The sequence below is a fragment of the Pecten maximus genome, chromosome 12 (genome assembly GCF_902652985.1).
Source record: "Pecten maximus chromosome 12, xPecMax1.1, whole genome shotgun sequence".
Taxonomy (NCBI): domain Eukaryota; kingdom Metazoa; phylum Mollusca; class Bivalvia; order Pectinida; family Pectinidae; genus Pecten; species Pecten maximus.
This window is the reverse complement of record NC_047026.1, coordinates 19,633,805-19,660,444: the sequence shown is the minus strand read 5'-3', so window position 1 is coordinate 19,660,444 and position 26,640 is coordinate 19,633,805. Positions and strand designations below refer to the sequence as shown.

The 26,640-nt window shown below is 35.2% G+C and overlaps 1 protein-coding gene across 3 annotated transcripts; it reads right to left on the bottom strand.

Moving 5' to 3' along the window:
* Positions 1-1,266: 1,266 nt before the first annotated feature.
* On the bottom strand, positions 1,267-26,640 carry LOC117339110 (histone-lysine N-methyltransferase NSD2-like). 3 transcript variants are annotated; one of them, XM_033900502.1, is made up of 22 exons: positions 26,533-26,640; positions 24,009-24,376; positions 22,863-23,351; positions 21,788-22,438; positions 20,966-21,102; positions 20,106-20,207; positions 19,773-19,913; positions 19,160-19,406; positions 18,520-18,723; positions 15,695-15,874; positions 13,948-14,107; positions 13,392-13,520; positions 12,736-12,815; positions 12,312-12,424; positions 8,906-9,178; positions 7,961-8,082; positions 7,685-7,821; positions 7,145-7,251; positions 5,637-5,853; positions 2,514-4,792; positions 2,228-2,409; positions 1,267-2,122 (listed from the first exon to the last, which is right to left on the bottom strand). In XM_033900502.1, exons 2-20 carry the CDS (start codon positions 24,349-24,351, stop codon positions 4,173-4,175), a joined length of 4,452 nt encoding a protein of 1,483 aa, XP_033756393.1. In that variant the 5' UTR covers positions 24,352-24,376; positions 26,533-26,640; the 3' UTR covers positions 1,267-2,122; positions 2,228-2,409; positions 2,514-4,172. The 3 variants fall into 3 exon arrangements, with proteins under 3 accessions (XP_033756393.1, XP_033756392.1, XP_033756394.1); XM_033900501.1 differs by having other exon boundaries at positions 2,228-4,792; XM_033900503.1 differs by having other exon boundaries at positions 1,267-2,018; positions 2,228-4,792.

Genomic DNA, 26,640 nt, shown 5'->3' with positions numbered 1-26,640 from the left:
TGAACTATTTAACTCCTGCGGCCATGAAAAACTAGAACTGTCGCCAGGATGGCTGACTAATACCCCCGCAATCTGCACGAGTCAATGGTGAATTGGAACTCTTAATTAGAGGCTAACTAAGATAACCAATTAATATAGTGACCAGTTGCCAGAGCAACCATAATTTTGAGGAAAAGAAAGTGAGATGCACATCTGCATATGGTCCTATATATTTGTGTGAAGTTTCATTGAAATTGGCCCTTCGGTTTAGGAGTTGTCTGACAAACTAAAAGTTATGGTTCTAATCGGAAAACCTGTTTATAGTGACCAGTTGCCATAGCAACCATAATTTTGAGAAAAAGAAAGTGGCATGCACATCTACACATGATCCTCTATATTTGTGTGAAGTTTCATTGTAATCGGCCCTTTGGTTTAGGAGTTGTCCGGACAAAATGTGTCTACAGACAGACAACCTGATTCCAGTATACCCCCCAAACTTCGTTGCGGGGGTATAAATATGAAGATTTTTAATACTCAATCCTAGATACCTGCTGGCAAAATATCGGACCTCTTTGTCTTCTAGAGCTTGAGTGAATTTTAAAGTATTTTTCCCTATTTGACCCATGACCTTAAACAGGTCAAGGTCAATTATACTTCATAGCACTGCCCTAGTGACCGTGGCTATTCTGAAACTTGAAAAGGATCGAGAAGGTTTTAGAATATTTTACTCCTGCGATTATGAAAATAGGTCAAGGTCACCTGCAATTGGAATGAACAAACTTCACAGCCTAAATCGGAAGTAATTTCTGGCAAAATATCAGGTTTTCAGGTATAAAGATTCTCAAAAGACTTTTCAACTATTTGAAAATAACTTGGAAAATAGGCCAAGGTCATTTGTATGGGGAATCATTATAGCACTGTCCTTGGTACCCGTGAACTCAAGATGACAAGTTTTTGATATTTGTAACCAGTGACATGGAGAATAAGTCAAGGTCATCCTTATAAGGAAAATAACTTTTTAATATACTCTACATCCTGGACAAATAGCAGTACCCATATATAGTATATAGTTATCAAGAAGTTTGAAGTTGATAGACATACAAACCACTACTCCTGCGCCACACAATAAGCTCACTGGCACTCCATTTTTTCTCTTGGCTATCTTAGAAAGAACTCTATGAACCATAGAGCAATGAAATAGACTGAAGATGAATGGACCACTGACAAAAGGCGATCTGAGCAGCCCATCCCTTGATGTGGGCTAAATTGGTATTTAACAAGAAAGACTTCAATGAAAACATACTTTTTATTATGTTGAAGAAATATGTATACACAGAATGATGCGAGACAATAAAAGTCTATGCACATAATAAAAATTTACATCTACAAATTTTCCATCAGATAAATGTCTTGCTGCATCTGACCATGTTTCCTCTCTATTATTGTTGCTTCTTGGTTCACATTGTATTACCAGGTAATGACTCAGGGGGGGGGCTAACAGTACATGTTCTCAACATGTCTTCAAATCTTGACACCTAATACATGCAACATTAGTTTACGAGGACCAAAAATAATTCATATCGCACCGACAGACTTTTCAAAAAAGCCTACTAGTCTATTTCATTCATATAATCAGTACAGAATAACCTGTTCCAATGACCTCCAGTTACTGTACAGGTGTTACAGGCCAGACAATATTGGGGAGCAATAGCCTGAACAGAGTGCTATTACAGGTGAGAACAGCCATCATATCCTAGGGCATGTCGGTGTACCAACATACGTCATAACCCATAATCATACATTTTGTGTTTAATTTGTGTCCACCATTTCATTCGTTAGACATATAAAGTACAATAAAAAGGGTACCAATCTACGTTATTCACCGTGCTTGTAAGTTTACATTATTCGCCATGCCTGTAAATTTACGTTATTCACCTTTTCTGTAAGATTACATTATTCACCGTGCCTGTAAGTTTACGTTATTCACCGTGTCTGTAAGATTACGTTATTCACCGTGCCTGTAAGTTTACGTTATTCACCTTGTCTGTAAGATTACGTTATTCACCGTGCCTGTAAGTTTACATTATTCACCATGTCTGTAAGTTTACATTATTTACCGTGCCTGTAAGTTTACATTATTCACCTTGTCTGTAAGATTACATTATTCACAGTGTCTGTAAGATTACATTATTCACCATGTCTGTAAGTTTTACATATTCACCTTCACGCGTGTGTTTACATTATTCACCTTGTCTGTAAGTTTACATTATTCACCTTGTCTGTAAGATTACATTATTCACCTTGTCTGTAAGTTTACATTATTCACCTTGTCTGTAAGTTTACATTATTCACCTTGTCTGTAAGATTACATTATTCACCTTGTCTGTATGTTTACATTATTCACCTTGTCTGTAAGATTACATTATTCACCTTGTCTGTAAGATTACATTATTCACCGTGCCTGTAAGTTTACATTATTTACCTTGTCTGTAAGGTTACGTTATTCACCGTATCTGTAAGATTACGTTATTCACAACAGCTACAGCTTTGTGATGTGCTCAAGGTAAACAAACAAATCCGGCAGTGTTCAAAGAAAAAAGATAATACTCGGCCTCACTGTTTGTCTGGGTTCCATGAGCTGCACCTTTTTAATATTACTGACTGCTGAATCGGATTGAAATGACAAACTTACTGACGAGGCGGATGAGGATGTAGATTAGTAGTCCTGTATTACGTACTAGACATGTCATACAAGAGAACAGATTGACATACTCAACACAAAATGTATGGATATTCCTTGCAAAGTTCAATGTGACAGGTTATTTTGTTCTGACTACACAGAATTGCAGATAAAAGTACCATATATTACATCAATAATAAAATCAAGCAAATCATGATCTTTATGCTTATTTATATGTACATATAAGATGAAGTCTTGATATTTACATGATCCACATCTCGGTGTTGTGGCTCATCTCTAGCTGCTGACTGATAAAGGGCACCTGCTAAACCGGACTATAGCGGACATCAACAAAGCAGTGAGCCTGCTGACGAAGTCTCCCTGAATGGTTCTATTGTTGATTGATTCACAGACAAGTTACATAACTACCACTGTGTACAGGCCACACAAAGGACTATATGAAATGATTTGGACTGGATTATGATATATAGAGTTCATATCAAATACAAGGACATACTCAATAACATGTTTTTGTCCACTTCACATTTACACATCCCCACAACATCAACGCTATGCCTGTTTTTATGTAGGTAAACCATGAATTATCATGATATATATTTACTAGTTTCATAAACTAGTTAAGTTTGAGTGGATATATGGACAGTCGTCTATGACAAACAGGTTTAATATAACAAACATTTTTTCATTGTGTCCAATGTAGAAGTGTCCAACACTGTTAGTAGTTACCATGGATGTGGTTAAATTTCCACAGCTACAAATTCAAAATCCAACTTGATACAACGTTTGTTCCATCAGCTCTGACACTACACATCGTAGTTTTTCATACATCAATACTTTGTAAAGTTTGTATATATCTACACCAATTTCTATTTACATATTAAAATAGTTATATAAGACTATTATTAAACACTGCTGTAATATTCTGCCTCTGTGTATATATTATAGGGTTTTCCTGTACACCTCCCAGATTGCCCTGCGACTAGCAATGCCAGAGAATGGTCTTTTTGGAACAATGGAGAATCAATGGTAAAACAAACCTATATGACAAATTAAAACAGTACAGGATAAAAATATAAAATGTGTAGATGTAACATTCAAGCACATTAAACACATTTTCAAATGAATGCTAATTTTATACCAACAATTCAATTAAAAACCTTTCAATGTAGATATGATTTTAAGCTTGTTTTCTCTTGAGAAAAAAAGAAATATGTATCTTGTAATTAATGGATAGATCGAAAAATTGTTTATAAAAACCACTTCTTGTGAGATAAGATTGCATAGCTTTATAATTTACTTCATTTCAAACTTTATCAAAACAGGTATAAAATACAACAAAGAAATACGTCCATATACAGTTCACTTTTACAAACAAATGAGAACAATGATCTATTTTCTAAAATAAACATTTGAATGTGTAGTAAATTCAAATTTAGGAATCTTAGTTAAAACAAGTTTCATTTAAAACAGTTATATTATGATCATGGTGTCATTAATTGATTTGCGGTATGTCTATAACGAGGTTGGAGAAGCCATCATCATCACTGTCATCAAACATAGGGGCTACAGCAAGTGGGTCCCCCTTCCCTCCATGGGGTTTCCTTCCCTCCACACAATCTGCCTTTCGCCCTTTCTTTCCACCTGCTTCTTGGGTCACATCACTTCCTAATTGTCGTTTTCGGCGACTGTCTTTCTTGTTTAAGCTGCGTTTTCGGTCAAGGTTGGTGATAGCTTTATGAGGAATGTTTACACTTGGAAGATTTTTTGTTACGGTTTTTCCTGACTTTTTTGTATCCAGTGTTTTTGATGTTTCACCCTTTCCATTCTCCCCATGACTGTCTGCAGTTGAATGATTACTGTTTTCTGCTGTGTTCTCTGTTAGGGTATCATTGGCCTCCCCGGCATCCGATTGGCTGTCTGAAACTACGGAAGATGCACAGCTGGATGAGGTAACCTCTGTATCTTCATGCTCCAAGCACAAGAGAACTCTATTAACCTCCACCAGATTGTCTTCTGTATGGTGCTGGCAAAATGAGTTTGGACATTCCTGACACATATTCACAGCAACTTTACCACAAGTGTCACAGTGATGCCACGGGCAGTACCAGCTCCCTACAACATTCAAATATGTCGATAAATATCACTATACAAACAATACCCAAAAGTAACAAAAGTCCTGCATCCTCTCTGTTGCAGCAAGACAAAATTAAGAACTGTTAAAACTTATTGCGAAATGTCACGGGCATTGCAATATGGCTAATGAAATACTTTCTCCCTTATGATGAGATATGGAAATTAAGTTGACAAATACGAGGCTTGCCGAGTATTTGGCAGCTTAAAAAGTCACAGCAAAACAAAGATGTGACATTGACAATTCAATCATGTCACGAAAAGTTTCCCAGCATCTTTCCAAAAGTCTGATTAATCTTCATATGACGGGTGTGTTAGGATGTTCACTATACAGTTATTGAACTATAATACTCCTTGCCTAAATTGAACTGTTGATTACAAACGATAATACCATTTGAGTATAATCCTCTTTGAGTCAAGTGTGAATGTTGGTGACAATGTCATCGTCCAACAAACCATAATCTAACTTCTGCCACTTTTCATCATAGGTGAGACAAAACTTTAAAGGTGTCAATATGAATGGATAAGATGCTTTGGTCAACATATTTATTCTGTAATAAACCCTATGCCTAACAATTTTTGACTTAAAGAAGAGGTTGGGGCTTTTTTTTTTTTTTGCAGGACAATGATATCTATATAGTTATTTTGTTAGCATTTTCACAGAATGGCAATAGACATGGGCAATGATATAACATTTTTAGCATTTTCACACAACTGCATTAGACATGAGTGGGCTTGTTACAAGGTAAGGGCTGATAAATATGTTATATAGTAAAAGTTAGTATGGTTCTAAACACATGTCCCATTATTTTCTGGGAAAGCTTACCGTGTGGAGGTCTGTTGAGCTTGAGACATTGGAGATGGTAGACTTTGGGACAGCCTGCTTTGTCACACATAACAAGTTCACCGCCTTCCCCACATCTGAAACATTCATCTTCATGCTCTTTCTTGATGTCTGTCTTTATTTTCTTGGGTTTTCTTTTCTTCTTCTTTGCCTCTGAAGCTTCCTTAGCTCTTCTCTCATTAGCCACAGCAGCAGCAGTCTACAATCATAACCATTATTGAGGTACAATATGGCACAAGATTACATATTTGTACCATTTTCATTATATTCAAGTTTTGATGTTTTCATGAAATAAAATATTTTCTAGTATACTTATGCAAATTTACCCAATGACCCTGGCTGTTAATAGGATGTTAAAACAAAAACAAAAACAAAAGCAAATTTACCCTCAATTCAAACAGTTCAGTATATATCTCATATATTCCCGTAGAAAGTATTTTGGTTGATATAAATACATCTATTTATTTTTTCGTGTAGATAATTCTAGTATAAACTGTAGACATAAGTAATGTCAAATCGGTTGAAAACCATAATCGATTAATCAGTAAAATTGGTTGTCTGCAACCAACTGATGATCGGTTAATAATCGCATCGGAACTTCCTCTTTATTTTTTCGGCATTACATAGATTAAACTGGTCACATGATACTGTAACTTGCTTACTTTGTAATGTGACCATCTAGTAGTTTCTATCTTGTTGTTTAGGCTACAAGAAAACTTGGTTTTCATTTTGTTCGCACTATTTGCATGTACTTTAAAATAAGTAAGTTCATGCAATGTTATTTGAGTGGCCTAAAGGTCTTCTGACATCTACATTTTTTATGATCACAACTCAAAACTGCACAAAATAAAATATATTATTGTAAAAAAAAAAAAAGAAAAAAAAAAAGGAAACTTAATTACTGATCAATCTCATTTTTTTATGGACTTGGTTCAACTCTTGGTGGTCAAATATCCTCGGTAGCAATTTCGACCAACAAAATGAAAGTACAAATTAATATGGATTGTAGGCAGTTTGTTTGTTTTTGTTTAACGTCCTATTAACAGCCAGGGTCATTTAAGGATGTGCCAGGTTTTGGAGGTGGAGGAAAGCCGGAGTACGCGGAGAAGAACCACCGACCTACGGTCAGTACCTGGCAACTGCCCCACATAGGTTTCGAACTCGCAACCCAGAGGTGGAGGGCTAGTGTTAAAATGTCCGGACACCTTGACCACTCGGCCACCGCGGCCCCCTGTTGTAGGCGGCAATTACGGTATCACTAAATCCAGAACTATGACAAAAGCAAAATCATTACATCTGTAGTTTGTTATTATATATTCACATGTTTTTAAAAGTTTCTTTGTGTGAGATATCTTATGAGCAGCGTGCCACATTATGTATAGCCGAGTTTCCTCTGGCCCTGACACCATGTCTGGTGTAGGGCCAGAGCGCACGGTTATATGAAAATTTGGAATTCTCTGACACCGTTTGGTTGTTAAAATTGTCCTCACCTTGGGTCGAACACCTAGAAATCCACTACAGTTGGGAGCTCCACAACAACAAGCCGTTTTATCATTACCTAAGCATTCTAAGTTGTAGTTGAAGGTCAGCTCTGAACCTGGCAACAAATACAAATAATTCTATTAAATCAAAAGCTTCTGATTTCTCATCCGACAATTTTATGTCACATGGCATCTGTCAAAAAGTATCTATGGCATGACTGACTCACAATATTAAAATCTGATTCAATGCTAATCTACATCTCAAATAACTCATTGAATATTTCACTTATATTGTTAGAGTTCATGGCTGGTTTTCAGTATTTTGAATATAAAATGGAAAGTATGGGAAAATATACTGAAGAGACAAAGAATTAAGCAAACATTTCTGGTAATTATAAAGTTATCAATCTGAAGTTGTTTACAATATTCTACAAGGGTATGAGGAACTATCTTCATGAGTGAATTCCAATTAGTAATTGGTAAGCCAGAAAATCTCATGATGTACCCACACACAAAGTTTACTGAATGTTGGGACACAAGAAAACTGACCTGCAGGTATGTCGTGGAGGGCAAAGAGGCCTACACGCACGTCTCCATTGACAGTCCACTTCTGCGTCTCACAATTTGGGTTACAGCAGTGATTCATAAACCGAGACAGGTTGCCTTTGGGGCCTGCATCTATAATTCTACAAAAAAGAACAAACTGGTTATTGACACAAGTTCCTTCAAATTCAGCAATATTCTTTTTCTTTTATAGGTACTTGGACCTTTAGCTATTTACTGATTTAGAAGACTTATTTTATAAATATCATAGATTTTTTTAACCTGTTTTTGTCCAGCGTTAACATGTAGAAATTAGAAATGTTGTTCTCATGGGCCGAATCAATTCTCCTTTTCACTTCCTGTTCGTCTATCAAATCTCCAACATACTCATTCACAAACTGTCCCTGTAAAGTCAATAAATTTGATAAATATGCAATTCAACAATTTTTTGCTCTTTTTCATTATCCAATAAAAATTGTACAACAGTATTATCCACTTATCATAAACCTCAAGCGGACCTAGCAAAGTAATTGTTTTTATCCAGCAATAAGGCGACCAATATCTTTTGCTGACTCAATCATTCTGTTTACAAACAAAGGCTATTTCATTGTCCTGTATTATATAAAACACATTCAATGATATTTAGTCAAAGATTAAGTGTTTGCCCCCTGAAATTATTGCAGGATAAAATGGTTCTTTACAGTGGTAAGTGAAGCCAACAGGTGAGTGATGATGGAACCTGTAAAGAATGTGTACAGACTTTAATCTATATCCCAAACAACCCAGACCTCAAAATGAATAAAACCAAATACAAGAGCGGTCATGTATCTCTCACCTTTAGGTTGCCTCAGAAGATTATAACTATATCTGGTGTTCATGGTATGACATCATCCATTTAATACCATATTTCACAAACATTTATTTATGTGTTTAAATTGATGTGTTTGGTGCATGATACGAATGCGACAGATTATACGATGATAGAGCAATTTGTTCAACAATCTTTGTTTCTGTGATTTTGTTTCAGACCTAGTTAGGTTATAAACTATTGTTACACCAAGTGTTGATTTACTAACTCAAAGACTGATGTCCAATTATTTGTCAAACATTCATGCCAAAGAATGACTAAGATAACGAAATCTTCATCGTTAGCAATACAGAAAATTTCAAATTATAATACAATGAAGTAAATAGAAGTTGGCAGAGATCAGATCGTAAGCCTGTTACCTTTTTAACATCCACTAGAGTTTTCAGTCCCCAGCCTCTGCCCTCCGCAGTTTTAAATGGTACAGAGTCAGGATAGGAGCGTTTCTGGAAGCGTTGGTTCTGACATTTTTCTCCAGCAGGGCAGACAGTCGGATTACACTCGTACATTAGCATTCGGTTGAAGCAGTCAGTCTCAGTGCTGCATGCATTCTCCTGGTCTGGTCGACATTCACACCTGGGAATCTCGGATAAATCTGCCTTGTAAATCTGCACGCTACCCAGAGGTATATTTGTCTGTGAATATAAAACAGGTTTACATAACAGGGGTGTACAATTCTAAAACAAGAGATCCCAGAGGGATCTTGGCGCCCACCATTGAATGATCTTTATAGGTTCCATGTCAGATTGATCTTTTTACTACTTTTCCCTTCCTCTAAGTCTTATATTACTAATTTGTGTAAATTCAGAAACAGCCCTCTAGTACTTTTCAAACAAAGGGAACCTATATATAAAATTTAAGATTTAGCGATAATGGCTGTCTGTCAGCCAGGTTGTTTTCTGACTGGTCTCAAAATGCAATATGCATAACTAGGCACAGAGGGCAACCTACAAATGAAATTCAGAAAGATCCTTTCAGCAATTTCTGATAAATAGCGATAACAATCTTCAATTGTCAAAATCCAAGATGGCTGCCTGTTGGCCATGTTGTTTTTCGATTGGTCTCAAAATGCAATATGCATAACTACGCACTGAGGGAAACCTACATATGAAATTTGAGAAAGATCCCTTCAGTACTTTCTGAGAAATAGCGATAACAAACTTCAATTGTCAAAATCCAAGATGGCTGCCTGTCGGCCATGTTGTTTTCCGATTAGTCTCAAAATGCAATATGCATAACTAGGCACCGAGGGAAACCTACATATGAAATTTCAGAAAGATCCCTTCATAAGTTTCTGAGAAATAGCGATAACAAACTTCAATTGTCAAAATCCAAGATGGCTGCCTGTCGGCCATGTTGTTTTCCGATTAGTCTCAAAATGCAATATGCATAACTAAGCACTGAGGGGAACCTACATATGAAATTTCAGAAAGATCCCTTCATTAGTTTCTGAGAAATAGCGATAACAAACTTCAATTGTCAAAATCCAAGATGGCTGCCTGTCGGCCATTTTGTTTTCCAATTGGTCTCAAAATGCAATATGCCTAACTAGGCACCAAGAGGAACCTTTGAATGAAATTTGAGAAAGATCCCTTCAGTGCTTTCTCAGAAATAGCGATAACAAACGTCAATTGTCAAAATCCAAGATGGCTGCCTGTCGGCCATGTTGTTTTCCGATTAGTCTCAAAATGCAATATGCATAACTAGGCACTGAGGGAAACCTACATATGAAATTTCAGAAAGATCCCTTCAGTACTTTCTGAGAAATAGCGATAACAAGAATTGTTTACGGACGGAGGGACGGACGGACCACGGACCACGGACGCAGGGCGATTTGAATAGCCCACCATCTGATGATGGTGGGCTAAAAATTCCACTAGCCCAAGGGCTAGTAGCTTATTTTTTCCACTAGCCCTGATGAAAATTCTACTAAGCCTGCACTTTTGATATTTTTCAATATATGTATTCCATTTAAATATTGTTTTCCGAAATGTACCTTATCCTCAACATAATTGATCAGAATCTTGCCATTTAACAAAGAATTCAATAATTTTAATATTGCTCAGAATGTTAAATGGTCTGTTTGTGAAAATAGTCATAACTATTGCGAAAGATATTAACTGTACAGTAAAATAAGTTTACACACTTCAAAACAATTAAGAGTATAAAAATATGGATTATATTTTACTGGTTGTAGATAAGAGTTAAAACTTTCTGACTGTTACATGTACCTATACAACGATATGTCAATATTGTATTTTGAATAGTTAAACTGAAATATACTTCAATCTAAATTAAATGAGAGGGAATAATTAATTTTTTTAAAAATCTAAAGCTGCTAATTTCAATAAACCAACCCATTACCAACTCAATCACTACTATAAAAAAAGTTCTGGTTTCATGTCAGTGAACTTGAAGTTGAATTCATTCTGATCCACTACTTTCTAGATATTTTTGTTCTCCATCTCATTTCCTGAGGGATAACTTATAGCTAGCAAATTGTATTGGATTGGAACTAAAGGTGCCAATATCAATGAAATCAATATCATTTTAACTTTTAATCATAATCATAGGAAATTATTATCATGACAATTCAAGTAAAGTTCAAATTTTAATTTATAACAATGTTAAGTAGAGTTTTTCAGATGAAAATGTTGTGAACATCTGTCAAATATACATCTACAAGATTCTCCTACTTTATTTAGAAACCAACAGCTTAAGAAATTTAGTGTCATCACATCTGTTTTTGAATATAACATCTGTCAAAACAGACCTGTATATATAACAGCACCAACGATCTAATTTCAATTTTAACAGGAAGATTAAATCAACTGATAATAAGATCTATATATCCCAATAATAAATGTGATATGATCACTAACTGTCACTTCACAATTAAATTCCTATCTTAATTATCTCTGTAACTATACTGAGATGTCGGCAGACCGTGTTTGCATCTGGGTCACTCGTGTTTGCATCTGGATCACTCGTGCGCTTGAATGCTATCAATGGCATACCTAAGCATTTGATAGACCTAGATGAAGATATTATTTACGTTTGAGAAATGTGTTGAACCGATGTCAACCGCCTGTGGTTGAAATTTTTTATTAACTTGACCAGTTATACCATGTTTACAACTGTCAGAACTGTATACAGAAACAAACTGGCTTTTAATGTAGATTTATTAACGAAAATTTTGGTACAGAAGCAATTTGACGTTTCATGCAGATTTATGAAGAAGAAATTTTCACTAGCCCACGGGCTAGTCAGTGCCATAGAGCAGCTAGCCCTGACCTGAAAACTACTAGCCCCGGGCGTCGGGCTAGTGGAATTGTACACCCCTGCATAAAATTGTCAGTCTCTTCTAGAAATGATACCCTCAACACCATACAAACTACATTAAAAGATCTGCATTTTCTCTTGGTCAATCAATCAGAAAACTCATTTTATCATCCAAAGCTGAATTTTTTATCTTAGGTACCAAAGCCAATACATCATCGCTTCAAATACATACACAAATAACATTATCACATTGTGATTTGTCAGTGCAATTTTGACACCTATAAAAACACTGCATTCTTAAAAGGTATATAACCAGCTAGGATAGCAGCAAACTTAAGGAGTCAATTTTTCACCATGTTGGTTCCATACTTGTGAAAACATTCTGTAGAGAGTCATTTCTATTGTGTTAAGTGTTTAACTCATCAGGTACTTAACAAACTCATAAAGAACTAGGGTTTTTTTAATCTGGGTTAGGGCAACACTTACTTTAATAAATCTGTAAGGAGCTGGTTTTCTATCATTCTTCTGCTGTTCTATCTGCTCTTTGTTTTCCTTGGCCTTTTTCCACAATTTGTAAGCCTCCATGGCTTCTTTTACACCTTGAAATATAACACAAAAATTCTTTCAAACTTGTTTCAGACAAGAGAGTTCATTTTGCATCTACACCAAAAAATCTATAGCCTGATAGTTAATTGTTTACTGAAATAGCTGTCTGATGATCATGCCTCAATTTCATGGTTTGGAAAATAATTCGTGATTTCATTATGTATTATTTATATCACTTATAAACAAATTTTATTTATTTCATATATTCCATGATTTCACATAAACAGTGTGGTTAAATACCTTCTAGGTATATGTAATGTTACAGTTGGAGGACACATCTTCCTCAAAGATAGTCATAACTTACCATTGGAGAACACCTTAGCCAGGTGCTTTCCGAGGCTGGACTCTTTGCTTCCCTTGTCTCCCTCTTGAAATGAAAATACCCTGGGAAGAAAACAAGAACATACATATCTTAATTCAATTCTCATTTCTTATCAGATTTGATAAAATGAGTCCTAGAAGTTTTATTTTTGGACACTTGACATATTAAATATAACAACTCAAAAAACTAACATTTTGACAGGTTTTTAAGTAAAAATGTAGAGGACAAAATCAAATGGAGGCAGTCATTTTCAATTTGCAAATCAGTTTCATATTGTTTAATGCCCTTTCAACAGCTTTGGTCATTTGAGGTCTGTTTCATAACATCATTGTCCATATTATGAAGTCAAAATGAATTTCTGACTTGATATCTCAACATGGTATATTACAATAGGCACATACGAAAAAAAAAAAATTTAATTGGGAAAATTAAGTGGATAACAGACAAATTATGTGATAAAGTTGATCATTCATGAAATACTTTGGTAATGAACTGAATTTCACTGATTATTGGTAGAACATAAATCAAATTTAGGTTATGCATTTGATATTAAGCTTAAAACAGTCCAGAACATCTAAAATCTTGTAAAGGAAGAATTAATAATGATCAGGCCTCCCAAGTTGTCATCATATTCTTACCTGCCCATGTGTATCCAGAAGAAGTCATGAGAACCAAAGAATCTGACAGGAAACTCACCAACCTGGTGACTTTTCTCTTGAATATTTAAAGGCACATTATGAGGACAGCAAATCTCACCGGGCCACCACCTACAGCAGAACAGAGTAAGACTACAAATGAGGATGTAAAATATATCACATTTATCAAGGCTTCAAACACATCATTTAGTGACCTAATTCAGCTAAATGTAAAAGACATGAACAAATTAATTCTGTATATAATATTAAATGGCAGACATCAAAGATAAGACTGAATTTTGCCAATAAAGTAAAAAAAAAAAAAAAAAAAAGTTCCTCTGTAGAAGATAATGATGAAGTACCAGTGCCACTTTCATTGTGCATTTATAATTCCAGGAAAGCAACATTAGGTTATGATTTGAAGAATTTCTGACTTTTAATTTCTGATTTTAGTAATGCACTAGTTTAACTACAAAAAATTATCATTTTTGCAAAGAAGACCCGAAGAGATGTTTCCTTTCTAAGATTTATTTTTTTATCAATTTCAAGTTTGCTGTACCTATAGTTGCCAAGTTTCACCCAAATAATATCTCCATACAGTGGTCTTTTGCCTTGAGTACAATCATGACAGTACCAACTACCCTCAGGGGTATGGTCCATCTTCAGGCATTCAGCATGGAAAGCTGCAGGACAACTTTCACAACACAGCAATGATCCTCCTGTGGAATACATAACATATCCAATACAATGCTGAAAATAATTGGTAGAATGGTAAATATCCAAGAAGTGTTGTTACAATTAAGACCAATATCTTCACAATTTCCTGAACTTGTGTCCATTCTGTAGTGTTGATATTTTTTATGTCTGGTTATGGAGTCTTGAAGAATAAAGAATCTAGATAAATTCCCATTAGCTTGAAAGATGAGCCAGAGTCAAATGTGGCAAGTCAAGGGCTTGCATTCCTGAAAGCATTTACTTAATAGAGCATAATACAGACCACAAATCAAAGTTCTTAAATTGAAGTCATAATAACAAAATGATATTTTTCTTAAATCCCTTTCAAATATTTCCAAATAATTACAAAATTACGAAAAATTCAATAATTTGTCAGTGAAACAACAAACTTAGTTTTGAGTAGAGAATCCATTTATAACACTAGGCAGACTTGTGTCTTATAAGAGAGTAGTAAATTATTTCCTGTAATTGAATTTCTGAGTCTTAACTCTTCCCGTACTCACGACGACTACACACTTCACAAAAACATGCTCTTGTATTCTTCATGACAACTACACACGTTGCAACTAACATGCCTTCCATCCTTTGTGAAGACTCAAATAATCAGAAAACATTGTGAAAGATGTTGATATTACTTGCTGGTTCAGCACAGTCATACGAGGAATTGACACGGAAATGATGATTTTTAAGAAATAATAAGCAATGTATATATTGTATTGATGAATTATTTTACGTAACAGAAGCATATTCATTCGTTAAGATTATCTATTTCAAAGAATTCTGCCGGTTAATTTTCATAGCTACAAAATGGCTGCCTCAAATTTACTTTCGTTTTCAGCCCCACCATTTGAACAATTTTGAATCCCTAGCCCAAGGGGATGCTACCAGTCAAATATGAGAGATATCCATTGCTTAGTTTCAGAGAAGAAGTCGTTTATATCAATTTAGCCAAATTGAACCCTTTTGGCCCCACCCCTAAGACCCCCGGGGGTCAGCCCCACCATTTGTACAATTTTGAGTCCCCATCCCATAGGGATGTTTTTTACCTAATTTGGTGAAATTCCGATCGGTGGTGATAAAGAAGTCAATTGTTGACGGACGGACGACAGACGCCACACTATGGCATAAGCTCACCTTGGTCCTACGAACCAGGTGAGCTAATAAAGCTATTAAAATCGATAGAATATATATATATAATTGAGTAACGTTTATCACATCAAAATAAGTAAGAAATACGTAAAATATTTTTACACAACGAAAAAACAATGTTTTGGCTGCGTGATTACTTGCACACATGTGCCGATCAACATGTCATTTCCCGCGATTCTGTCTGGTGATTTCGCCGTATTTCAAAGGAAAAATTGGGTAAAAGAGTTTCCGTACTCAGTACTCGCTCCATACGATAAACTTCATTTAATATTAAGCATCACACAACAGTAAACGATCGTTTTATCAACGTCTGATGCGATAGCCAAATGCTCCAATACACAAAGGACCACCCAGCATTCACTTCCGGTAGCAACCGCGAAATTTGAATGAGTACGTAAAGAGTTAATATAAAAAAATTGTACCTCTGTTGCAGACGAAGCACCAACTGAGGTTGACATGACTGTGGTGTCGCTGGGACGGGAGTGGCTGGAAGTGTTTACTACAGAGAATGTTGTACCCTGGCAGTACCTCACTACCAGCTGCTATACAAAACTCTCCTACATGGTACGCTGTTGGACACTGCACACACCGTAAAAGTTTACCTGGCAAAAAAAAAATTTCATTGCTAAAATCTGCACTTTGTACTGTGTTAGACTGTTAATCCAAGGCCACAATTCTGAACAGCGGCATCACAATCAAGTGGCTTTTTGCAGGTACAGTATTTAATTTTCAAGTGCATGGACAATTCATCATACAAGAGCATTTATAGATAATCCCTTTGGGACATATAATAACCAATTAATTACATTTAATATAGGTAACTGGCTGATGGCGGAGAAAATGTTCATGTGTAGGCTCAGATAAGAAATCCAAAGAACATTTTGATAGGTCTGACTTCATTAGCTAGTCATATTTAATTACAGTTATTATGAAATATATATATGCATCATGAACTATAATATAACAATGGACACCCCTTGTTAAATCAAATTAACTGTAATTCATATAATGACAAAAGAATTTTACCAGTCAAGAATAGAATGTTGACCTGGACTTGTAACTTTGATTTATCATTCAATTAGCCGTTTCATTTTGATCATTCTAATACAAAATGTATAACTAAAATATTTACCAGTTAAAATATCTAATATTTGAAATTAACATTTGACTCATTGACCTTAAATTTGATTTACAATTTTTATTAGAAATCCTTTACCAGTTGACAGAAAATGTGAACCTTGCGATGACCTTTGAACAGACATGCATTTCCTCCTTTGATTGGTCAACTTCACTTCATGTGATAACAAAATACTTACAAAGCACTTCAAATTTTACCTTGATCTGTAGTCAGTTGACTTCTCATTTGACATATCATCATGATCAATCAACTTTGATTTCTGGTATTCCTTCTAAGTGGGGGTTTTGGGAAATTTAGACAAATACTATAACAACTAAATACATCACTTCTTGCCTGCATATAGAGACCAACCACAGTATATCATTAAAACTGTTAAATTGAATACCAAAATAAGAGGGGTCGGCATGAAGAAATCTTAATTGACTTTATTTATAGAATTGACAAACTTTTTCTCCAGGTGATCACCAATAATTTTTCATCAGTTCAGATGTTTAACCCTTAATGCAACAACAAACCTTACTACATCATCAAAATTGCTCTGACCCATTTTTTTCACCAACAATGAAATAGCATTGAACATTTTTTAGGACAATTTGGTTGCTCTTGATTGTTTGTTCGTCTTTGCCTTTCTTTCCTTTGACCATTTGATCAATCATGGACATCTGATTTTTTATCAACATTTGAAAATTCCATGTTTGTTTTAACGTATCATTCCTGTATGCAACTATGACGGTTTGACAAATCACGTTTTGATAGCTGTCAGCCATGGTTAACTCCAAGAATTATACCCGTCACAATATTTGGAAACATAGCCAGAGTGTGCAATTTCCAATACAGCCATGGAGTAAACGTAACACTAGTTCTTATCTTGCTACGTAGAATGTTCACTGGTCAGAAAGATCAACATTGGGCATACAGTTAACAGACTCATTCTCAGATTTTAGAACTCTCCATGAATAAACTATGCATTGCCTAGTTTCGCTGTCTGCTGTCAAATGACGCCAGTAGTTGCCCTGTTAATATCCATATTTTAATTTTTTGACACACTAAACCTAGTAATTGGAAAGAATATTTCATTTTCAACATAATTTGTTTTTTATATTTGGATCAGGAACTTTCAAGTGGGAAACTGGGAAAAATCACCCATTTTTTTCCATTAATAATGAGTCTGTTTACCGGACCTCGTAAACAGATGGGTGATAAAGTCCTGTACACAGACAGGAAAATGTAGCTGTCAAACTAATAATGATCATTCCCATATTTTCTTATTTTAAAAATGAATTATATGTCAGGACTTTGTCTCTCGAGAAGCATGACGTGGAATGCTATGTTTGATTCTGAGAAAATAGGAAACTACAGAATGTTGCTACCTTTAACTATGTATTTGTGTACATTAGCAAGAAACTTTCAGCTAGCCTAATGCCTGTCCACGGTTTGCAAAATGTTAGGAAACACTGACAATTAAGTTCATTTCTTGACAAGTACTAGACGTCAAAACACTAAAGATTTAGGGAAAATATGTAACATTTTCAAGTTAAGTTATCAGTTTAAACATTTTGATTATTTCGATTGTTGCCAACTGCAATCAAGTACTCAATTTTTCATCATAATCGTCTGACGTTTTTTTTTTTATTATCAGAACATTACTACAAATCACACCACTGAATTCTATAAAATTGTGCATGTTATTTGTAGTTATCACACTCAAATGTACGTTATTTGTATTTGAAATTATGTAGAAAATCTGAATGTGTGTAGGGATGCCTTTGCATAGATGAAAATGTAGTCCAGGTTTGGTAATGACAACACAATTACTTTGTGAGAAATTGAACTCAGCACCGGGGCCCCAGCTAAACAAAAACCTATAACATGGAGGAACAAAGGGCAATAACTCTGTATGGATATGCTATCTTAGGCACCATTACATTCCCTGTTTGGATATGCTAGCTTAGGCACCATTACATTCCCTGTCCTGACCAATACGTTACTCCAGGAGGTAAATAAGGAAATTATTGTCTGATCAAGCAAAAGCTGATAATGGATGACAACAGGGAGGAAGGGGGATGCTAAGTGATACCAGAATTTTCGAGGATTAACACCTTTACTTACCTCTGTTAGTATTCTTGGCACTTTTTGGATTATCTATAGAACAGGTAGCACAACTATGTAGGGGACACACAAGTCCTTTACTTTCTGTCCTTGCATTCAAACACTTATTCACACAGTTCTCATGGTAAAATTTTCCACAGGCAGGAACAGTACAAATTCTTGTATCTTTATCCGCCTTCTTGCAACAGAAACAAGTATGGTTGCCTGAAATGGGTTCAAAAGATAAATGAAATTATTTTTTAAGATCGGGTGCACAGTAAATATAAAGAGGAAGAATGTTTTGTTAAATGTGACAACCAGCATATAGAAATAGTTATATCCATATCCTCACATTTATTATTTACCGTTGTTTGGATCTGCTGTTCATATATGATCAATTTATTGTACAATAATTCCTTCTTTCAAATAATGCTTCCTGGTACAAAACATTTCCTATCACAAATTTTCATTAATATAGAAAAGGTCAAATCGATCATAACAAAACTTTCTGTTTACAGAAATGTCTTAACCGTAAAACGGCCAACAGAATAAGGTATAATATATATAGAGAGCAAAGCATAACATCATGTATATTTGAATAGGCCATTTTTTTTAAATATCAAGTCTTTTAAGTAAGTCGCTGCCTTGCTCTATTTTTTACCTGTTGTGCACTCATCACACCTGAAGACACCGGATGGTGCGACACTTAGTCCGAGGCAATCCTTATGAAAGCTCCCTTGGCATTGGCCTTCACATATAACAAGGTCACCGACCTTATGGCAGATTTCACACAGACTTTCCTTCATTGGTGGTGCACGTGATGACAATTTAAATATTTCTAACTCATACTCCTCCTCCGGTTCCTTAGTCGCCACTTTGGGGACTGGTATCACAGGTTTGCTATCCTCCTGTGTAAAAAAAAGGTCATCAATTAAGGTTTGGTTTACGAATAAAGTTTAACAGACCAGTTGTCAACAAAACAAGAACATAGTCGTTAAGATCCTCCAACTTCTGTCGAAAATTGAATTTATTCAGATGCTCCCCTTTGTTAGGCACTTGGCAGCATTTCATGATAAAAATTTCAGCAAAGGAGAAAACATTACTGGAGCATCTATTTAGTTTCATGATGTTTTGAAATCTCAAACATTTTTAATGTATAAATCTTAAATGACAAAATTGGTGATTTCATCAAGTTGGTTGAATTGAAACTGAATTAATCTTTGAACATGCCCATTTTATCATAGCAAAAGTCACTGTACAAGAGATGCCTGTACCTGAGTGTCGGTGTTACTGTCTGTGTCAACAGAGGACGCTGCCGACTTCCTCCTCCGGTTGACTTTCACTGGCACTGTTGGAGGCACAGTAGTAGTAGTGGCCTCCTCCTTTACTTCCTCTAGCACTGTATCACTGGTTTTCTACACCAAAATATTTAATTTTTACTTTTTGTTAATTTGTTATAACTAGTTTAAATGTCTGAAGAGACTTCTGAAGCATATCAAAGAATCAAACTAGAATACAGTTATATTTTCCTAATTTCCCTATTAGTAAGAAGCCTTGCACCATCAAAATTCAATAATTCATTATCCACTGAGGTACCATTAGCCTACCTCTTGGACTCCAGTTGGTCCTGTGGCTACACTGTTACTGGTACCTTCTAGAGATGAACGGGAATCGGGGGTAGCAGGATGTCGTCCAGACCTAGTAGAAGTCTGTTGATCAAAAACAAGAAGCCAATACATCAAATTGTTGAGAGTCATAATGAGTTGTTTATTGTATTGTATGTTATATGTAATGATTAGGCATAAAGCTCGGTCAATGCATGAATTGAATTAAATCCTGCAGTATCAGTTCTTTCTTTCAAGAAAACATTTTCTTTGCTTAAACACTAATAAACTACGGAGACCTTTCTTTTGAAATGTGTATAAAGCAACTGAATATGTTTGTATAATTCAGGTGATAATCAAGACATGAAGACCAAGTTTTACATTTTGCCACGAAAGTTGATACTTCAAAACAATCTTAAAATAACTTATGCAGCTGAAATCATTTAGGTCAAATGAAAAATTATGTGCATTTCATAATTCAATAAAATAGGGAAGGTTGTTTTTTTCTAATTCATTTTTTTTGACAAAGTTAATAAAGAAGGGACATTCCGTCTTTAACACTGCTTCTTTGATAACTGCAATACAAACTTTTGGGTAGACACAAAAAATTCAGGGTAAGTAGGGAAAACTGAAACATAATTTGTTTTGCCTATGTTTTTAAGATTTAATCCAACATATGATACCTGTCCTACGGCAAGAAATCAGAATTCAAGTGTTTTTTTCAAATATGAAACTTACTTCGACAGCACCAATTACATCAAAGCAAACCCTTTACAATACTCCCATCCAGAGCCTTGTCTTAGGAATGTTTATATTTGTGTCTGGGACCATGAAAAATGTTTTTAAAGATGTTGCATAATCACCTTTGACTTTGGGGTGGGTTTTTTATTAGATGTATCGGACAATTCTTCTTCCTCCGTTTCCTCAAGCATTTCTAAAAATTTCGTAGTTGGTTTTGAGATTCGGCCTGATGCCAACTTTCTCTGTGGCTCAGGGGAACCTGAAATAAAGATAAAATCATCACTTTTAAAAAACATAAAACAACTTGGTTATATTACTGTACAGTATGACCAGAAAACCTACTAGATTACAAAATTGTGACACAAAACCGAAAGCACTAGCATACATGCATGTCTTATTTGTACTGTTCCTGCATTAAACCAAATTGCCTTTTCATGTAATTGGTTAAGATATTTTAGATAGTTTTGAGGTGAAAATAATCATGGGTGTCCTTTATAAAACAGCAGCGACAGTATGGACTAAATCTGTTGATTAATGTTTATGGTTCCAGAGAAACTACAAGATTACACAAAGCTGCCAGTTGGATAAGTTTTAATTTTTTGTTCTTCACTCATCCAACAGAATTTGTAAAGGTAAGCAAGTACTATAATTTATTGTGGCATTGTTACAAATAGAAAGTAAAATTCCAGAGGCAAACCAGAAACTATAAAATCATACATATCAAACACTTTCACTTGAAAATAGAAATAGAGATTAATATCTCTAGGCCAGTGATGCAGTACTCCTCAAGACATATTCACATACCTATGAAGTGTCACAACTAATAAAGCTAAATAAACCTTGACATAATTTACAGAAGATCATAACCTCCCTTCTCTGATGTAGCAGAGGTTTAAAAACTATTTCTAACTTGGACCTCTGTTGTTCCAAGCTGAGAAACATACCTTGGTCAGATGTGAACTTAGACCTGTATCTTGCTTTCTGTTTTTTACTCATCATACACCACTGCTGTTTGAGATATGCCATCAATGCCGTCTCATCCAAATCTGGATGTTCTTCTTTTGCACTGTCTCTATGTTTCTGACAAAACACATCAAAGGATCCATCGCCACTTCCCTGTCTTGGCGATACCAAGGGTTCACTTGAATTAGCAGTCTCCACTTTTTTCCGTTTAGCTGTAGCTGTAATTGAGGGTTCCTCTTTCTCTGCTCTCCTTTTCCTTTTCTTCGTGTCTTTTAGAGAATTATTTTCTTCTATTTTAATGTCTGTTTCACCTTTATCATTGACTTTTTTACTATCACCGCTGTCTTTGGACTCGTATATGTAAGTGTAGTGCTGCTTTCTTTCATTCCTAGACATCGGCAAGGCTTCCTCTGCTTCCTTTATCGCTATTTTCCATGCTGCCATGCGACTGTTGCTAACCCTGTACAGTTTTTCAAGTCTTGCTTTCTCGTGTTTCTTTGCATTTTTAAGAGCCTCAGCTTTACGATCCTCATATTGCTTCCAACCCTGAAATTCCATAATGCTTGAAGAAAAAAGCCACCCTCTCTCTTCTTCATGACCGAAGTACTGCACATGATACAAACGAACCCGTTCTGAAAAAAAGCAATGTTTGTAATTCAGAAAATATTTTCATACACAAATTGCATGCTAATGTGAAATACTATAGACATGATTAATGATAATTAGATTGATCAAGTTATTTTTTATGAAGATAGTATAAACATTATTCCAATCAATTTTACACACATTTCAACAGATATACAAATAACATTTTTGAAGACATATATTATGACAAATATGATGAAAGTAGAAAACCATGTCTAAATTTCATATTTACATCATATACCAGAGATTGTTTTTCGCTTTTCTTTTGTAATGTCTCTTATTTAGGTGAATAAGGAGTAATCTCCAAACTTAAATGATTTAGATTAAAAAAAAACCAATATTTTAACTAGGATCCCAATTGGGCCCATTGTGAGCCCAAACAGTCCTTCAGAAAAAGTCTTGTTTACTTACTATTAAACTTTGTGTAGAGTCCCTGGAAGGGATCATAGGCGACCATGCAGGGCCACCAGGGATGTCCTGGCACTTTCCCCCACAGAACATCACCCACTAACCACTGTGCTGGTTTGTCTTCTTCCATCTTACTAACTGTTTCTGAAACAGCTTCTACTTTTTTCTCTGGTGCTTTTTTTCGAGCACTACTTGTGGCAGCCTTTGGTGACGTTTTCTCTTCTTCTTCAAAGTCAATTTTTTTAGGTTTTCTGTTTCGTTTACCCAAAATCACAGTTTCCTGGAAGATATTCTTATAAGACTGGTTTGCTGGTGAAGGCTTTTCAGGGGAAGGTTTTGAATCAATGTTTTCCCCTGTATTTTGTGACTCTGATGCACTCTTCTTTTTAGCACTGGCAGGCTTTCTAACCTTTTTACCACTGCGGGACTTGCTGGTATCTTCACTTTTCTCCTTTTCTGCATGTTCCTCAGTTTTTGCCACATCACCTGTACCTGTAGAAGGAAGAATGAGAAATTAGAGACAAGTTTAATCAACTGTACAACCCTAGATATTTTGACATCAATTGAAAATTTGTAACAAGTTTCATAATGTATGACTTGTAAAATGAATGCAAAATTCTGCTAGCCTAAAAAAACAAACCACATGTGTCTGCTAACATGCCAGAAAAAAGGGTAGGTTTGTTGGGAAATCTTTTTATATCTTAAAATATGTTTTACTAAGGGCAAAAGTACTTATATGCTATTGATTGTTAAATACTAGTCATAGAAGACAATCCATTTAGAATTGGTAATATCACATATCATGCAGTGTTCAAAAGTAAAGGTGGTCTGATGGCCCGATGCTATAGAAAACCTGGTCGGTGTATGTAAAATTTCCATTTCTATTTCTTTTGGCTATGAAAAGCTGGAGTCCTGACATACATTACGATTCGTGTAGACAACATTCCTATATTTTCTGACAAACGGTCATATGAAATCAGAGCTTACAATAGAGATGTTTTTATCGAGAACAGTGCATTAGACCAATTGTCTAAGGACTTTTCATATATACTTTCATACATAATTACATTTCATATGTAAATTATACAAGGAATGGTTCTATTTTTTCTACTTTTAGTGTTAGGACACAAACAGTCAACAAAGTTGTACCTGGACTAACATCTCCAGCTTCCTGAACACACAATTCTGTCTTTAAATCAGCATCCAACTTCACCACTTTCCCAGTGCCCTCAACATGTAAAGTTGCCTCAACATCCGGTACACATTCAGTACTCTCTCTCTTAGCAATAGCCTTGCTCTGTGCAATCTTGGTGTTTCGTGTTAAGTTTGCTATCTGTGGTAGATGATGTCGAAATCCAACAGCAGCACCAGCAGGAATAGATTTGGTTGAGTCGATGACAGGATCCGACAACTCAGCTGGGGATTGACAGTCTCCATTTACAAGTGGCTTGTCCCCAACTTTCTGATTTGGAGTTGACTTGTCTACATCCATGGTCTTCTCACTGTTGCAAGATTACCTGAACATAAAATGTAACAGAAAATTACTTTTTAAGGCATGCTTTAACAGATTGATGATATTAATTTAACAACTTATTATGATCATTTCTATTGATAATAATCATAATACCACAGTATTGACTATTTTCCGAGGGCTACAAATTCAGCTTTCATTTAGAGAGCTACGGATGTGAAAGTAAAGTAGCAGGCAAAAACACATTGTGATACTTTGTCCAGATTCAATACTTTCAAAAGAATTTTGATACTATGTATGCTTCTGAAGAAATAAAACATTTATTACAGATTAATTACACTAGTAGGCTAGAATTCCTCCACTAGAGAACAAACCAATGATCTCAGACCCACTTTTAAATCTGATATTCTGCAAGTTGAGCAAAAAATGTCAACCTAGCCATAAGAAGAAATCAGTCATTCTCACCTTTCCTCCACCTAATTAAGCTGTCCCAAATTTTCAGAGATAATGTTTATTACTTGCAGGAACATGGCAGAGCATTTGGTCAATAAATACAACAATGGTCTTTATATTGAACTGCCTCGGCTAAGGCTACAACTTGGGACTTCCGGTTTGCTGCTCTGATAACTTTATTAGCTGCAGAGAAATTCTTCCCGAGGATCAATAATTACATTGGGAAGTGATAGTTTTTAAGAACTTATCTCAAGTCATTAGACAATTATTAATTTGAGAAACACTTATTATTAGGGTGCTCTTGACTTTATAATCTTCAGATGAAAACAGATTCATAAAACACTTCTTAATTAGAATCCAGTAGGCCCATTTCCTCCAAGGATATTCCGACATATTTCGGCAATGGAAACCGTCCTAAAATTATGAAAATGTTAAATCATTCTTTATAAGAATTGTGAAAATAGCTTAAGCGACTAGACCGTTTTATTTTACTGGTTTGCAAATTATCAGAATCTATGACATTCCTAATTGTACACTAATATTCAGTTCAATACGAAAATTTATAATTTTGAATAATCCTTTCTTGAATGCAAATTTTATTGAATAAAACATTGTCATCTAGTCAGCAATTTGTTATCACATAATGTTTTGTTTGAACTTTGATTGGGTTTAAACACCTTTCAACAACCAGGTCATTTATGGACAGGTTGTGCCAACTCAAAGGCATTGTAACTTTAATCTAATGAGTCCATGACTTTTATTATTAACATATTTTCTTACTCTAAAATGGGGACTGGTTTGTAAATTGGTGTCATGAATACACACAAGTTGACAATATTTAGCTCAGTTTGTAACCGATTTCCTGTAAATCATATATCGCCATGTGTTCTGAAATCGAAGGGTTCTTCAACTTACAATTCCACCTTTGGTACATCTTTTCACGACCCATCTTAATTTGGTCAGTATGATATTTAAGTAGGCATAATGATTTCATAATGCACATTGATGCATACTTGCCAACTATTCCCATGAGGGATATTGTGTGTGCACAAAATCAACACATTTAAGGCGTGCATACACGCTATAGACAAAATAAACCTTTAAACCAACATATTTTCAGATGTTCTTTCAGAAGAAAGATCTTACTTTTTTTAGGATATAACATCGGGATCTCCCTCCTAAAAAAGGAAAGTTGGCAAGTGTGCTGATGTGCATGAATTTCTCACATATACATACATGTATAAACATTGATGTCTTGTGACATACATCCGATAATGATTTCAAAACAATAGGCATCCCTAGGCTACATCGCTTTAAATTTTGATTTGCGTATATAAATAGTTATGGTCACAACACAAGCAGACAAGAACATTATATTCTAATAAATCAAGGATTCAAAAACGAAAAATCAACATAATGTGCAAAATGCATGCACGTCATTTGTTTATAAACATCGGATTTATAATCATGCAGACAAATCATGCTTTGTGAACATGAAAATAAGTTCCCGAACCCTTACACATGTAAACAAACAGTATAGAAGCATTGGCATAGTAAATACGATGCTCGACGAGAAAAAAATAACGAATCTCATAGCACAATAGACCGCTCGTACACGAACGCACTTATGGCTTCCAGTGTGTTCGATAGTATTTTATCACATTAACGGGGTCAAACGTACATTATAATGTTCATTAGACAATAAAACAAATACAGAATGATTCATAATATTTGGAATGAGGTGATTACCATGAGAAAGACCGCAAAATCTTCATACGAGATTTGCGACAAGCTGTTTAGCTCCACCGGAAGAAATACTCTTTCATGCTTCGATTTACCTCCAAGTGATGTCGGCAG

Bases quoted from the DNA above. Each gene is read 5' to 3' on its own strand.
- LOC117339110 (XM_033900501.1), bottom strand. From the start codon at position 24,351: ATGGATGTAGACAAGTCAACTCCAAATCAGAAAGTTGGGGACAAGCCA. The intron at 22,439-22,862 runs GTAAGTAAACAA...GCTTTTTTTCAG, and splicing joins ACTCTACACAAAGTTTAATA to AACGGGTTCGTTTGTATCAT. The intron at 20,208-20,965 runs GTGATTATGCAA...TTTGATCAACAG, and splicing joins AACCCACCCCAAAGTCAAAG to ACTTCTACTAGGTCTGGACG.